The sequence below is a fragment of the Bos mutus genome, chromosome 3 (genome assembly GCF_027580195.1).
Source record: "Bos mutus isolate GX-2022 chromosome 3, NWIPB_WYAK_1.1, whole genome shotgun sequence".
Taxonomy (NCBI): Eukaryota; Metazoa; Chordata; class Mammalia; order Artiodactyla; family Bovidae; genus Bos; species Bos mutus.
Window position 1 is genome coordinate 89588726 of NC_091619.1, and position 16317 is coordinate 89605042.

Below are 16317 nucleotides of genomic sequence, written 5' to 3' on the forward strand. Positions count from 1 at the left end.
TGACCTGAGGATACCTGAACCAAACTCCCTCTCGACCTTCTCCTTAGGTCCCAGATTCCCTGGATCTGCCCACCTGGGCATCCTTCTAATCACTCTTACACACACACAGACACACACACACTCACTCAAGTAATCAAGGCCCCTGCTGGATTTCTCTGTACACTTCTGTCCCCATTCCCCATGCACATGGCAGTTGGCTCTTGGACTGATTTAAACTCCAGGGTCTCTGAAATAGGGACAGTCTCTGTTTTCCCACACCGGGAACCACAGAACACCCTCTGGGCCAGGCAGTGACCAGTCCCTCCCCTGTGGACTCAGAAGTGGCCTGCAGCAGCCCAGGTCAGCATGCCAGTTCTACCAATTCTATCCATCTATCTTCACTTCTATCTGAAAGTGAAGTTGCTCAGTCGTATCCAACTCTTTGCAACCCAACAGACTGTCCTACCAGGCTCTTCTGTCCATGGGATTTTCCAGGCAAGAGTACTGGAGTGGGGTGCCATTTCCTTCTCCAGGGGATCTTCCCGACCCAGGGATTGAACCCATGTCTCCTGCATTGTATGCAGATGCTTTACCATCTGAGCCACCAGGGAAGTCCAAAGTAGGGCTGGTCTGGGATTTGAACCCAGGACCTCTCTCACCCTAAGCGAGAATCATACCCCTAGACCAACAAGCCACTAATCTATCTGGGATAGAAGGAAAATTCACGTTCCTCTGGCAGATCTAATCTGTTCTTGTTACTCACCCTTGCCTGACCTTCCAGACTCCCTGGGGCAGGGCAGAAAGAAGGAAGGCCTCCTTCTATGCAGGGGAAGAAAACCTCCAGGTCTTTAGGAAAGCAAGGTCAAGCTGGGTCCAGATCCCTGGCCCCCCAACTCTCAGGCTGGAGCAGACAGGCAGCAGGTTGCTGGTGGGGGAGGGCAGCGGTGGGCTCCATCTAACATTTGCTGCTGTCTCTTACTGGGCTCAAAGGTCATTTTGGAGGTGGCAGGATTTTCTGCTTGACCTGTTAAGATCCTGGAAGAGACGGAGGAGGAGGAGGAGGTTGGGAGGTAGGCGGGGCCTCCAAAGCTGCCTTTTGGGACATTCCATGCCTGCAGGAGCTGTTCTGCCAGGAGGAGATTTAAGCGCTGTCAAGGCTCCTTCCTCCCTCTGGATCCCAGCTCTCAGAGCCTCAGGAGACTCTGCCCTTTGGAGGGGTATTCCCCTCAGAGGGTCATCATGGCAAACAAGGGGTGTTGGAAGTGGGCCATTGTCGGTGGTGTCATTGCGGTTCTGGTGTTTGCCACTGCGATGATCGTGGGCTTCTTACTGCAGAAACACACCATCCTGCCAGGTAGGAGCCCCCAGCCGTGCTATCTGGTTTTCTTCCCCATCCCTCACTCTTTGCCCCTATAAGGTTCCGTCCCCATCGACAGCCCTGTTGGCCTCTGCTCTCCTCCCCATTGTTGCTGCTGTTCAGTTGCTAAGTTGTCTCTGACTCTTTGCGACCCCATGGACTGCAGCACACCAGGCTTCCCTGTCCTTTACTCTCTCCCAGAGCTTGGTCAAAGTCATGTTCTTTGAGTCCATGGTTTTATCCAACCATCTCATTCTCTGTCGTCCCCTTCTCCTCCTGCCTTCCATCTTTCCCCTCATCAGAGTCTTTTTCAGTGAGTCCCTCTTCTCATCAGGTGGCCAAAGTACAGGCATTTCAGCTTCAGCATCAGTCCTTCCAATGAGTGTTCAGAGTTGGTTTCCTTTCGAATTGACTACCAAAACATCCTCCATCCACAGCTCTACTTGCCTCTCCCATCACCAAGCCCACCAAGATTTGATCTCCAAAAAACAGTCTCATTAACTTTGTTTCCCTTCCTCTTTTACCAGGCTTCAGCTATCCTTCCATGCTCCCAGATGAACTCTCCATGGAGGTCACTCAGGCATCACAAGCTCAGTGGACTGGGCTGAACTTACCCTCACACCCCAGCACCCTCTCCTGATGAAGGGCCTTCCATCCACATGGGGACCTGGGAGCAGCCTCCTCTCCTGACTGAAGAGTCCTGTGCCTCGAGGCTTCTTCCTTCCCATCCTCTGTCTCCATTCCCTGCTCCCCCTAACCTCTCAGCTCCCCCTCTCCTGCTGGACCCCTGCCTCAGCCTGCCCCTTCCCACACAGTCTCTGCCACCAGCCTGCTCTCGCCAATCCATGCTCGCCCTGCCACTAAGGAGCACTTTCTAAACACAGCCTTGTTTGCTATCTCCAGCACACACCCCATTTTTTTTTGCTGGCACCCAGGGTCCTTTACAACCAGATCACAGCCCTCTTTTCCAATCTTGTCCTATCTCACTTCTCTGTATCTGTACCAGAGCAATGGCCATTCTTTTAAGCAACCACATTTCCTATGGCCAACCCTTTTTCTTATACTTTCCTCTCTGTCTGGAATAACCTAGTCCCCTCTTTTGGTTAAATTTACACACCCATCCTTCTAGGTCTCCCTCAAATATTCCCTTATCAGTGAACTTTCCAATGTCCCCAGGCTGGCCCAGAGCATCCTTGTGCTCAGGACCCCACATGTTTCTCTCTCACAGCACTGACGACTCTGGGGTCCACTGTCTATGCTAGATGGCAGGCTGGACATGGCCCCAGGGCCCAGAGAGGGTTAGTAGGATGTACAGACAAGAGCCTTGGGCTTGGGCAAGAACTGATGCTAATGGCCTCCTTGGCCTTGATTCCAGGCTGTGAACAGGATGGGACCTGCCGCTCTGACGCAGACATGCTGGACTACCTGCTAAGCTTGGGTCAGATCAGCCAGAGGGATGGCCTGCTGGTCACCTGGTACCACGCTGCCAACAGCAAGGAGCAGATGAAGGCTGCCCTCAGCAGTAAGTCCAGTTGCCAGGATGGGGCAGGCTGGGGCAGAGGCGGAGAAGATGGAGGGAGGGTGGAGGCGAGGCTCACAGCATTACCTGTGAGGTAGCATTAGGATGGGTATGGCCGCGTTCTTGCCATCATCCACTTGAGAAAGTGAGGCCTCACTGGTTATGTGGCTGGCTCAGGTTGTAGGGCGATGTCTGGGTCCAAGGTCATATCTTGCTGTCATCTTTTCAAGGTGAAAGGAAGGGGCCCCAAATTTGTGCGCTCTTCAGAAGTGAGTTTCAGATTCACTGGCTCTGGTGTGGGACCTGAGAATTTGCATTGCTAGTAAGTGTTCAGGTGGCACTAATGTTGTGAGCCCAGGATTACACTTTGAGAACCACTGCTCTACCCAAAACCCTCAATTTTAGGGAAGTTAGATCCTGAGTGGGAGAGGGTCTTGTCCACAGTCACGCAGTAGGTCTGAAGCAGAACAAGACCCAGGCTCAAGGCCTCTGGCTCTTACCTCCTGCAGAGTCACCACAGGGGACCTGGGAGTAAGAGACAGGGAAAGGTTTGCTGAATGAATGAATGAGTCCTTAGAGAGACTTCTTGGAGGAGGCAGGCTTGGTGGCCAGCAGCAGGGAGGGCTTCCGCAGGCTGGGTGGAGCCAGTCTGCTGCTGCTTCAGGATTCGGAGGCTAATGGTCAGACTTGGGTGAGAAGGAGGAGCTAGAGAACTCCCTGGCAAGAGTGAGGACTCTTATCTGGGAGATAAGGCCTGAGGGAAGGCAAAGAGGCTCTGCCAGCCCCAGGCTCATCTCAGGTAGGTCCTGGGGCAGCAGATAGGGATCAGGCCCCACCAAGTTGTGACCTTGGCCAAGAAGAAAGCTAAGGGCCCCAAATAGGTGGTGCCCAATAACGTGGAGCATGCAGAGTAACCAGTCAGTATAGCCACAGGGGTGGGAAGGACCTGAGGCCTTCCATAGGTCTATGGGAGGAGGGCGGCTCCACAGCTGGGGTAGGGATCCTGAGGGGAAGCAATGGTAGGCCAGAGTTAGACTGGTGAAGTCACACCGGACATCTATGTGGATGGGAGGGGCCAGAGCAAAGGCTTGGGAGGCAGACAGAAGTGGGCTCAAATTCTACATTTCACCATTTACCAAAGGAGTGGTTTGGGACAAGTGACTTCACCCATCTGCAGCTCAAACCACTTCCTCTGCCAAATATGGACTGGTAGGATGAAACCAGGGCACTTTTGGTCATGAAAGAGGTCATTATTAGTAATTATGCTGAAACAATAGGAATACCCCAGACTAATGGAGTGATTTACTCCATGTAGATGATAATTAAAACACAGTGAATGCAATACAACGGATATTTTATTATTTGCCTCTAGTAAATGAGGGAAATGGGGCACAGAGAAGTCAAGTAACCTGTCCAAGGTCACACAGCTTGCAAGTGTTAAAGCGGGGACTGGAAGCTGACAGTCTTGGGTTCAGGGTCTGCCGTGGTGCTCCTACTCCGGGATGTGATATGTAGAGCTCATGGGTGGGGAGGGAGGGAGGGCCTGGGAACTTCCTGTGAGCTCCCTGTGGAGAGCAGCACTCCTCACTTGTCTGCATCCCTTAGGACCAGGGCTCCTACTGTAGCTCAAGGAACATGCATCTTCCCTCATCTCCTCTTCCCTCATACCCCACCGCCCCACACCCACCCCAAGTTGGCTCCCAGATTCAGGATCTGGAAGGCCCCGAACAGGTGTGAATGGCCGTGCAGGAGGAAGCTGGGTCCAGGTGCTGATCACAAGGACGCAGGTTAGGTCCATCTGTCTTTAGTCCCCCTCACTGAGCATTCGCTGGGCCCCTGCTCTGCACCCAGCTTGAGAGGAGGTGTAGAAACGAGTGAGACGCGGTCCTGAGTTCAGGGGCTACCAGCATCTCAAGGGAGGCAGCTGGTGCAGGTCAAGTAAGGCAGCAGCTTCAGAGACTCACCAGGACTGAGACCTGGGTTCCAGCCCTGGCTCCCTCCCAGTGTACCGCCACCTTCCCCAGACCGGACCTGGCCCATTTTAGATGGGGAAGGAGACCTCTCAGCACCCATTCTCTTTAGCTACCCTCTTAGCTGCCCAGCTACCCACCTGGGGCCTGACTTCTCTGGGCCTTGCTGGGCCCCAAACCCCTCTGGATCCCTCTTTCAGCATTCCTGGGTAACCAAGTTAAGACAAGAAAACCATAGAAATAAAAGTTACCTTCATATAGCCCTTCACAGTTTACAACCTGTTTTTGTTTTTAATTTTTATTTTTTAATACAACATAATTTATGTCCACGTGCTGTAGTTAAAGCCCAGAGAGATTCATCCCCATCTTGTCAGTGAGGACACCAAAGATTCCGGAGCACTGGGCCAGAGATATAATATGCGGATGAAATGGGACAGTGCAAAGTGCCTGAAACAGTGCTGGGGACAGCCTGGCACTCAGCTTCCTCTCCCTTCTGGAAATCCAGACACCTAGGCTTAGAGAAATTTGCAAAAATTCTCTGCAACTTTGTGCAAGCTCTTTTACTTTTCTGGACCTGGGCTGGTTGAACTTAACTTTTTTCTCTTTTGGCTGCACTGTGAGGCCTGTGGGATCCTAGTTCCTCGACCAGGAACCAAACCTATGCCATCTGCACTGGGAAGACAGAGTCTTAGCCACCGGACCACCAGGGAAGTCCCTGATCTCAGCTTTCTCCATCATTCATTTAGCCAGTCTTGTACCATCCAACAAACACTTCTGAAGCTCCTTTTTTAGGCCTGGTACCATCTTGGCACTGGAAATCCAAGTGATGGGCACCACAGACCTGGAGCCTGCTCCTAGCCCTCAGGCTCAGGAAGGATGGTGCTATATGAGTAGTTACATGGGGGCTGAGCGCTCAAAGGATCAGCTGTCAGCCTGACTTTGACTGTGTGGTTTAGGGATGGCCTCCTTGATATTTTAAGCCAACACCCACAAATGAGCTGGAGGTGGCCTAGTAAAACTGTGGAGGGAAGAGTGTTGCCATGGCAACAGCCAGGTGTAGGAGCCCAGAGATGGGAGACAAGATATCTGAGCTTCGAGGCTCAAAGTGTGGTCTGTGGACCAGCAGTCTGGGCATCACTGGGGAGCTTGGTAGGTGTCTTGGGCCCCACCCCAGATCTGCTGAGCAGAACTTGCATTTGAACAGTTCCTGGGTAGTTTTTGATGTTGGAGAAACAGGAGTGGATGGAAGCTAGATATTGAAGGAGAGAGGGACTCGAGGTGAGAGGGCAAAGTTTGCCAGGCCTGGTCCTACAGGACCTCACAGACTATGGGCAGGCATTCGGATTGGATTCTCAGGACTAAAGCCAGGGCTGTTGAATTTTTAATAGAAGTAACACAATCAGGTATAGGTGAGTGGACTTTGAGGGTAGCAGGGCTGCAAGTATAAAACAGAAGAGGCCCCTCTGATGCCAACTATCTGTGATGGACCAGGCACTCACAGCAACTCCACCCAGGCTTCACTCCACTCCTCGGTCAGCAGGTCAACTGACCTGCTCTTGCCAGCCTGCTTCGCACTCAAAGTCCTTGACTCCCTCCTGGACTGAACTCTCCCAATGGGTATCACACAGCCACCTCAGGAGTTAACTATATGCATTCAAAAGACAAAAACAATAAAAACGCTCAGTGCCCTTAAGGGTGCCCAGAGATGGACCAGCTTATGTACTTCTGGCAGGCATATGAGTCACACGAATTTTTCTAGACAGTAATTTGATAATATGGGCTTTAAAAATGATACTGCAGCCTTCCTGGTGATATACAGAAGGCTGAAGGTAGAAGAATTTATGCTTCCAAACTGTGGTGCTGGAGAAGACTTTTGAGAGACCCTTGCACTGCAGGGAAATCAAACCAGAAAATCCTAAAGGAAATCAACCCTGAATATTCACTGGATGGACTGAAGCTGAAGCTCCAATACTTTGGCTTCCAATAAGCAGATGAGAGAGCCTGCTTATTGGAAAAGACCCTGGTGCTAGGAAAGATTGAGGGCCAGAGGAGAAAGAGGCGACAGAAGATGAGATGGTTAGATGGTATCACTGACTCAATGGACATGAGTTTAAGCAAACTCTGGGAGATACTGAAGGAGAGGAAATCTTGGCATGCTGCAGTCCATGGAGTCACAAAGATCCACACACGACTTAGTGACTGAACAATGACAGTGGATAAGAATCCACTGGATCCAGGGTTTAGGAAGGAAGATCCCACATGCTTTGGAGCAACTAAGCCCATGTGCTACAACTACTGAGCCTGTGAGTTTTTGGACTCACGAGCCGGGACTACTGAGGCTGCAGCTGGAACAACTGGAGCCAGTGCGCCTGGAGCCCGTGCTCCACCAGAGAAGCCACGGCAATGAGAACCCTGGGCACAGCAATGAAGAGCAGCCCCTGCTTGCCAAAACTAGAGAAAGTCTGCTACCAGCAACCAGAAATAATTAACTAAAAAACAACCAAAGAAATGACCCCGCATGGCCCTGACTAAAGTTCCTCAAGTCAGGGTAGAAAATAATCAGAAAAATCAGAAAAAAAATATGCATCCTTATTTGTTAGTAGCAAAAGTTTAGAGACTACTGAAATGTCTCAGGAAAGGTGGGGGAGTAGCTAACTGAAACAGGGTGACCACCCTCAATCAGGGCTTGTGCAGCTTTTTTTTTTTTAAGTGACACATAGAAAAGATTAAAATTATAAATACTGAGTGGTCTCAACTGTGTAAAAATTATAAAAATGGACGGAAATGTGGGTTAATATTTCCCTTTCTGCTTTTCTATATTTTCCAAATGTTCTATAATAAATGAGTAACACTTTGATGAAGAAAATAGATTTAAAAAAGGAACTGATCGAGTTTGTCCTCATTCACAGGCAACGTCATGGTCCTGGAGGCAGACATCACAACAGAAGGGCTCGGCACACTCAACGAGACAGGAGTCCCCATCATGGCGCACCCCCCAGCCATCTACAGCGACAACACCCTAGAGCAGTGGCTGGAGGCTGTGCTGGCCTCTTCCAAGAAGGGTAAGGACTTCTCTCAGCTCCTCCCCAGCTGCCAAGCCCTCCAGTACTCAGACCACATGTGCAAGGGTTGCTCCACTAGGAGACAAGTCCAATCCCTATTAAGAGTTGCTCTTTGCCTCAGTTTTCCAGACCAATCTAGAGGCCTGGGCTCAGGGGAGATGGGTGAAACGAGGGAGTAAACATGCAGGGTAAGCTGCAAAGGGCCAAACATGAGCATTCAGGCCCCCTGAATCCATGAACTGGATACAACATGCTCAAAGCCAATCCCACCTTCCCCTCCCATGTCTCTTTGCCAGTTACCAAAAGAATCCAGGCATCACCCTAATGCCTCTCCCTCATCCCCTGCAGCTACTTAGCTGCTGCATCTGCCAATTCTAACCCTGAACCCTACCCCCGATCCAGTCCCACTCACATCATCTTTCTCCCAGACCTCCTTCCTCACTGGCTTCCTACCTCCAAAGTCTATCAAGCCCCTACCCGGGTGAGCTTTCCAAAATGCCAACTGTCAAGTCACTCCCTGCTTTAACCCTCCATGGCTCCCCATTGTCCTCAGGACAAATTATGATCTCCTTGGCCTGGCTTTCAACATCCTTCTCTAACTGGTAAACAATCTGCCTGAAATGCAGGAGACCTGGGTTGAATCCTTTGGTGGGGAAGATCCCCTGAGGAAGGTAATGGCAACCCACTCCAGTATTCTTGCCTGGGAAATCCCATGGACAGAGGAATCTGGGCTACAGTCCATGGGGTCGCAAAGAGTCAGACACGACTGAGCAACTGACTCTAATTCCTCAGCCTCATCTCCTGCTCTTTAGGCTTGTGTGGCTTTGGACCCGCTAAGTCTGCCTGTCCAAGAATCACAGTCCCTTTTCATCAGATGCTTGACATCTGCACCAGCCCCAAGTCCCAAGCCCTTAGCCATCATTTGCTTCTTCCCCTTGGGGATGAGGGACGGAACATCACTCCTACACGGGCAAGTCCCTTCTCTCGTTGAAGCCTTCTTCACACCCACCCAGAATTCCGGCCCTGTCTTCCCTCCCACCCCTGACACACACACCACACCTCCTCTCTCTGTCCCAGGAAGTCATGTCTTCTGTTTCCTTCTTCCTTGAGCACAAGGGACCAATTTCCCAAGCCCTTGGCCCTCTCCCCACAGGCATCAAGCTAGACTTCAAGAGCATCAAGGCTGTGGGCCCCTCCCTGGACCTCCTTCGGCGGCTGACAGAGGAGGGGAAAGTTCGAAGGCCTGTGTGGATCAATGCTGACATCCAGAGGGGTCCCAATGTGGGCCTCTCAGTAGAGGTCAATGCCACACAGTGAGTGTTTGCCTCTCTGCTCCAGCTGTGTCCAGTCTGTTTACTTCAACATCGGGTACAGCAGGTGCTCAGGGGACCTTTGCTGAGTTTGCCTCCAGCCACACCATGTCGTCTGACCTCTGAGCCTTCACACATGCTGTTCCCTCTGCCTTGAATGCCTTTCTACCATTTCCTGGTAAACCAGCCATTATCTGCCCCAGAAACTTCCCTGGCGTCCCAGGCTGCTGAGGACCCTCCCTCACACTTTCTCCTAACAGTCCTGATTTCACTGGGCTCTCACTGGTGGATTACGGGTTTGTCCCCTTACTATAATGTTTATTCCTAGGGCAAGCCTTGGCCTGCTAGAAAAGTCTGAAGCACTAACTCCTTCCCCAGCCTCCCCTCCCACCCCCCAGCTGCCCCCCAGATCCCAGTACTGCCAACAACAGCACTTACATAGAACCAGCTGCATGGTGCGCTCAAGTTTACAGAGGGCCGCATGAAAGGAGAGAATATATCTGAGTTCATCTTCCCATAGAAATGCCAGGTTAGGAGCATTTTTTTCTCACCGTTTTGCAGATAAGAAAGCAGACAATAATTGAGGCTCAATCTGTTGAATTTTTATTATCTGTCACACACATTGTTTTAAGTAGTCTAGTTGTAGAGTACCACTTAACTCTTACAATGAGAATGAGGTAGGTACTATTATTTTTAGTTTGTAATATAGGAATTATCTCACTGACGTTAAATGACCTGCCTACATCTATTGGCAGAGCAACCATACAAAGCCAGGTCTTTCTGACTCTAACTTCCAGCTCTCTACTGTCCATCTCCATTCATCCATCCACCCATCCATCATTAAACCATCTTTCCAACCAGTCAGCTAACAATACATCCACCCAGTATTTATCTAGTTTTTAACGTGGTGCATTTGGAAAGCAGCAGTTTGAAAATGTAGCTAGTGGCCCAAGATTTGATCTTCTTGGAGTGAACATTGGAGTCAATCTGTGAGGTGGAGAGGGTAATATTATGTGCCTATTCAAATTTGTAAGAGTTCAAAATTTGAATGACATTTTTAAATATCTGAAAATTCAGAGACTCTCACAGCTGGCAGCACAGATCCCACACCTGGGGATTGGATGCACCTCCTCATCCACATGGGGATGTTTGAGAAGCCCTGTCCCGCCTGAAAGGATGCCACTTTTTAAGAATCAACGAGGTTGGGTGAGCTGCCCAAGGTCATAGTCAGGACTCAAACCCAGGCCTCACTGGCTCCAGTGTCCATGCCCTAACATGGGACTTTGAGCAAGCCAACATGTGCTTCAGGACTGTGCTCTAATATCTAGATGTGATAGATCCTGCCTCTTCCAAGCACTCTGATGGGAACCCAGATGAGGAAGGGGATCTAAAGACCAGCATCTCTGATTCTCTGCAGGTTCCTGGCCTTGGTCCAGGAGAAGTATCCTGAGGCAACCCTGTCTCCAGGCTGGACTACCCTGTACCTGCCCTTGTTCCCAGATGGGACATATACCCGGGCCATGGTGGAGAAGATGCAGGAGCTGGTGGGAGCAGTGCCCCAGAAGGTGACCTTCCCCGTACGGGCTGTCATGGTCAGGGCTGCCTGGCCCCATTTCAGCTGGCTGCTTGGCCAATCTGACAGGTAAGAACGCCCAGACCCTTGCCCTGGCCCCTTCTCCCTCCAAACTCACTCCCGGGCCTTGAATCCCCAGCAAGATCTCAGATGCTGATTGTTAGAAGGGTCTTCATGATCATCTGGCCCAACCTCTGCTGGTGCTCACATTCTCTACAGTGTCCCTGCTTTCTGCTTGTATACCTCTGGTAATGGGTAGCTATCACTTGAGGCAGCCTGTCCAGTGGAAAGTGTTTATTTTTTCTGCTTATTTGTTTTGGGCCCCACTACACACCATGTGGGATCTTCAGGTCCCCACCAGGGATTCAACCAGCAACCCCTGCAGTGGAAGCACAGTCTTTCCCACTAGACCACTAGGGAAGTTCCAGAAAGTGTTTACACTGAGAGGCAATTTGCCTCCCACAGCTTCCTCTCTTGGGAGCCAGCTATTCTCTGAGGGTGTACAGACTACATCTGTAGCCTCTGCCCCAATAGCTCTGTGGGACTGGTGGAGCCCACCCTCCCCCGCAACTCTGCACTGGTCCCAGCTGCCCAGCACCACCTCCTCAGCCTCTCCCCACTGGAGGCCACTCCCTTCCCCCTTCATACCTGACCTCTAATCCAAGCCGCACCCCCTCCCCCATGCCCATCTCTTCTGTCCCTATCTTTTTCCTAAGTTGTTCAGTCTCTGAGTCTTGTCTGACTCTTTGTGACCCTACGAAATGCACCACGCTAGGCTTCCCTGTCCTTCACCACCTCCCAAAGCTTTCTCAAACTCATGTCCATTCAGTCACTGATGCCATCCAACCACCTCATCGTCTGTTGTCCCCTTTTCCTCCACCTTCAATCTTTCCCACTATCAGGGTCTTCTCCAATCAGTCGGCTCTTTGCATCAGGTGGCCAAAGCATTGGAACTTCAGCTTTTCAGCATCAGTCCTTCCAATGAATATTCAGGACTGATTTCCTTTAGGATTGACTGATTGGATCTCCTTGGTCTCCACGGGACTCTCAAGAGTCTTCTCCAACACCACAGTTCATAAAGCATCCATTCTTCAGCACTCAGCCTTCTTGATGGTCCAACTCTCACATCTGTACATGACTAGTGATAAAACCATAGCTTTGACTATCTGGACTTTTGTCAACAAAGTAATGTCTCTGCCTTTTAATATGCTCTCTAGGTTTGTGAAAGCATTTCTTCCAAGGAGCAAGTGTTTAATTTCATGGCTGCATTGCCCTTCTTTGGGACTTGAATGAAAACTGACCTTTTCCAGTCCTGTGGCTACTGCTGAGTTTTCCAATTTTGCTGGTATACTGAGTGCACCACTTTAACAGCATTTTTTAGGATTTAAAATTGCTCAACTGGGATTCCATCACATCACCTCCATTAGCTTTGTTCATAGTGATGCTTCCTAAGGCCCACTTGACTTCACACTCCAGAATGTCTGGATCTAGGTGAGTGATCACACCATCGTGGTTATCCAGGTCACTGAGATTTTTTTTTTTTTGTATAGTTTTTCTGTGTATTCTTTTTTTTCTCTCTGTATTCTTGCCACCTTTTTTTTAATATCTTCTGCTCCTGTTAGGTCCATACCATTTCTGTCCTCAATTGTGCCCAATCGTATGAAATGGTTCCTTGGTGTCTCTAATTTTCTTGATCTCTAGTCTTTCCTATTCTATTGTTTTCCTCTATTTCATTGCATTATTCACTTAGAAAGGTTTTATTTCTCCTTGTTATTTTCTGGAGCTCTGCATTCAAATGGGTATATCTTTCTTAATCTCCTTCGCCTTCGCTTCTTTTCTCAGCTATTTGTAAGGTGTCCTCAAACAACCACTTTGCCTTTTTTGCATTTTTGCATTTTGGGGATGGTTTTGATCACTGCCTACTGTACAATATTACGAACCTCCATCCATATTTCTTCAGGCACTCCATCAGATCTAATCCCTTGAGTCTATTTGTCATTTTCACTGTATAAGGGATTTAAGTCTTACCTGAATGGCCTAGTGGTTTTCCCTACTTTCTTCAATTTAAGTCTGAATTTGGCAATGAATTCATGATCTGAGCAATAGTCAGTGTGTTTTTGCTGACTATATAGAGCTTCTCCATCTTTGACTGCAAAGAATATAATCAATCTGATTTCGGTATTGACCATCTGGTGATGTATGTGTGTAGAGTATCTCTTGTGTTGAAGAGGATGTTTGCTATGACCAGTGCATACTCTTGGCAAAACTCTGTTAGCCTTTGCCTGTCTCAGTTTGTAATTGCCTGTTATTCCAGGTATTTCTTGACTTCCTACTTTCGCATCCAGTCCCCTATGATGAAAAGGACATCCTTTTTTCATTCAATTTAGCTTCTTCGGCACTAGTGGTTGGGGCATAGGCTTGGATTACTGTGATATTGAATGGATTTCCCTGGAAACAAACATTCTGCCATTTTTGAGACTGCACCCAAGTACTGCATTTCGGACTCTTTCGTTGACTATTAGGGCTACACCATTTCTTCTAAGGGATTCTTGCCCACAGTGTAGATATAATGGTCATCTGAATTAAATTCGCCCATTCCCATCCATTTTAGTTCACTGATTCCTAAAATGTGTCTTTGTGGGTCCTCTTTCCTAACAGAGGGCCCACAAATAGACACTCCAAGTGGGGAGGCAGGTCAGTCCATCTCCCCTCCTTCTTAGCCGCTGCCCTCAGTCAGGGTTCCCAAGGCCTCCCCCCCAGCTCAGGTTCAGTTCTGAGCATGGGAGAGGGGCTGAGGGCTGCTGGGCCCAGGCAGGCTCTGAGCTGGCTCTCTGGACCCCAGGTACAGCCTGACAATGTGGCAGTCCGCCTCGGACCCCGTGACAGTGGACGACCTCCTCTATATCCGAGACAACACCGCCACCCACCAAGTCTACTATGACCTCTTTGAGCCTCTCCTGTCTCAGTTCAAGCAGCGTGCCAGTAGGGAGGGGTCTCGGGAGGGTGGGAAAGGGTGGTGGGGTGGATTCTGCACAGGGCAGAACCTAGTAGATATGGGAGCAGAGCTCGGTGGGGAAGGCCAATGAAAGGGGAAAATCCTACGTGAGATAGGAGAAAGGAATCATTTGAAGCATCCATTGTATGCCAGACCATGGGATGGAATGCTAAGCTCCATAGATCCATGAAGCAGAGATTCCATTTTACAGATAGAGAAACTGAGGTTCAAAACAGTTACATAATTAATACAAAGTTGTTCAGCTTACATGTGGCACAGCTCCTACTGGAAACAGCAAATTCCAAACCCCTTGTAGGGTTCCCCTTGCAAGATGCTTCCTCTTGCAGTACAGTTCCTCTGAGGGTTGCTCTAGCATTTCAGAGAACGGCTCCTCCACTGTACCTGCTAATCGATGATGCTTTTTCCTTTGTCCAAAGCCCTGTTCCCTTAACTCCAAACCGAGGAGAGCCTGCAATCAGGCCATCTCAAGGGGACCCATCAGACCCAACATTCCTGCTCTGGGAGCCATCTAGGTGAGGGGGAGGAATACCAGCTTGGGGCCTGACTGACTTGGCTCCATCAGGCTCCAATCCCAGCAACCCTGCCCACTGGCTGTAGGACCTTGGGCAAGTCACCCGTCATCTACACAACAGGGAACTCCAGCTCCCTGGAACTTTGCTGTGAGGCTTAGAGAGGACTCAGGGTGTACAGAAGGCCTCCGTGACTGGTGGCCTCTCCACCTTGGCAATCTGACCCACAGTGAATACCTCACGGAAGCCAAGCTACTACACTGGGGGTAGCCTGATCCCTGCTCTCCAGCACCCTGGGGACGAGGGTCTGAGCGTGGAGTGGCTGGTTCCTGACATCCAGGGCAATGGAAGCACAGCAACAGTGCAGCTCCCAGGTAAGGTCTGCCTGCAGCCCCTGTGCTCCTAGCTCAACTGCAAGGGTTACCTCGGGGAAGCTACCTCAGGTCTCTGTTACCATAGCAACGCAGCTGCAAGGTGGGGGAGCAGTGTTGTCAAAAGTATGGGGCTCCTGGCATTCGAACTTGTGAGGCTTCAGTCACATGGTGCTGCAAGAGAGGCGGGCACAGGCCTCAGAGCTGAGCTAGCGGCTCATTGGGCCATTCTGATGAGCCCCAGGCACATTCACAAAGCAGCCCTTCCACCTGGAGCCCAGATCCAATCAACACACCCCATTACCTCCTGCTGTCCCTTTAACTTCAGCAAGGGCCTCTGACACCCCATGATAACCCTTACCCCAGACACTGTTGCCTCCACTACCTCTTCCAGACCGAGAAGGCATGATCCTGCTGGATGTGGGCCTCCAGAAGCCTGCAGCTGGGGACCCCGTGCCCATCGTCCACACCCCAGATGGCCGTGCCCTGACACTGGAGTCCTGCCTGCAGCAGCTGGCCACGCACCCCGGACGCTGGGGGATCCACGTGCACATAGCAGAGCCCACTGCCCTGCGGCCATCCCTGGCCACGCTGGCCACCCTCTCTGCCCTTGGCCACCTGTCTACGCCTGTGTGGGTCGGGGCCACAGTCTCCCACGGGAGTTTCATGGTCCCCGGCTACGTGACTGGCAGGGAGTTGCTTACAGCTGTGGCCGAGGTGTTCCCCCATGTGACAGTGGCACCAGGCTGGCCCGAGGAAGTGCTGGGCAGTGGCTACAGGGAACAGCTGCTCACAGACATGCTGGAGCTCTGCCAGGGCCTCTGGCAACCTGTGTCCTTCCAGCTGCAGGCTGGGCCTCTGGCCCAGAGCCCTGCTGGAGTCGTGGCCCGGCTGCTGGAAGCTTCTCCCCGGGCCACGGTCACGGTGGAACACAGCCCTGGCCGGGGCCTCTATGCATCTGTGCGGGCAGCGCTGCTGGCAGCCAGGGCCGTGAAGAAGACCCGAGTCTACTACAGGCTACCCCGGAGCTACCGCCAAGACTTGCTGGCGGATGTTGGCACACACTGAGCACCCAGGTGGCCTGGTGGACCCCAGCTTCCCACGGGGAGGCAGGAAGGAATAAATGCCTCTGCTTCCTCAGTGCACTGCACGCATGTCCTTGGGGCAGGATGGAGTGGGAGTGGACGTGAGGTGGCCAGGGAGGATGCTTAGAGGGTCTGGAGGCTGGGGGCCAGGTCGTTCCGGTTGTCCAAGAGGAAGTGTTCACAAGCCTTGAAGGTGGTGTAGAACTCAGAGGAGAGGCCGGTGACATTGGTGGTCACGTACTTGAGGACGCCCGGGGTGGCCTGGTTGTAGTAGGACACCTGCAGGACGGGGAGCCACACCCAGGGAGGATGGGGAGGGGGCAGTAGAGGGTACTGAGTGGACATGAAACAGGCAGTTGGCATCTTTGTGTGTTCGTCCCTCAGTCGTGTCAAATCTTTGGGACCACATGAACTTGTAGCCCTCCAGGCTCCTCTGTCCATGGCCTTCTCCAGGCAAGAATACTGGACTGGGTTGCCGTTTCCTTCCCTGGAGGATTGTCCTGACCCAGGGATAGAACTGGGGTTTCCGCATTGCAGACAGATTATTTACTGTCTTTAGCCACCAT

At 51.1% G+C, this 16317-nt stretch overlaps 2 protein-coding genes across 5 annotated transcripts in view; one reads left to right on the forward strand and one right to left on the reverse strand.

Moving 5' to 3' along the window:
* The first annotated feature begins 1102 nt into the window (after positions 1-1102).
* On the forward strand, positions 1103-15734 carry FAM151A (family with sequence similarity 151 member A). Its single transcript, XM_005897242.3, has 8 exons — positions 1103-1333; positions 2712-2858; positions 7735-7887; positions 9041-9200; positions 10615-10839; positions 13613-13752; positions 14526-14669; positions 15061-15734. The coding sequence occupies exons 1-8, from the start codon at positions 1219-1221 to the stop codon at positions 15732-15734; spliced, it is 1758 nt and encodes a 585-aa protein (XP_005897304.2). The 5' UTR covers positions 1103-1218.
* The window catches only part of ACOT11 (acyl-CoA thioesterase 11), a 61692-nt gene continuing 55084 nt past the window's right edge, over positions 9710-16317 (reverse strand). For 3 of the 4 annotated variants that reach the window (XM_070367975.1, XM_070367974.1, XM_070367973.1), the window contains exon 16: positions 9710-16030. In XM_070367975.1, the coding sequence (XP_070224076.1) occupies positions 15875-16030 (156 nt within the window). In that variant the 3' untranslated portion in view covers positions 9710-15874. The remainder of the gene's footprint in view (positions 16031-16317) is intronic. The other variant, XM_070367976.1, reaches the window with a different exon arrangement.

Excerpts from the sequence above, each read along its gene's own strand:
- FAM151A (XM_005897242.3), top strand. The coding sequence starts at position 1,219 with ATGGCAAACAAGGGGTGTTGGAAGTGGGCCATTGTCGGTGGTGTCATT. Across the intron at positions 7,888-9,040 it reads GCTGGCCTCTTCCAAGAAGG|GCATCAAGCTAGACTTCAAG; the intron begins GTAAGGACTTCT and ends CTCTCCCCACAG. Across the intron at positions 10,840-13,612 it reads CTGCTTGGCCAATCTGACAG|GTACAGCCTGACAATGTGGC; the intron begins GTAAGAACGCCC and ends TCTGGACCCCAG.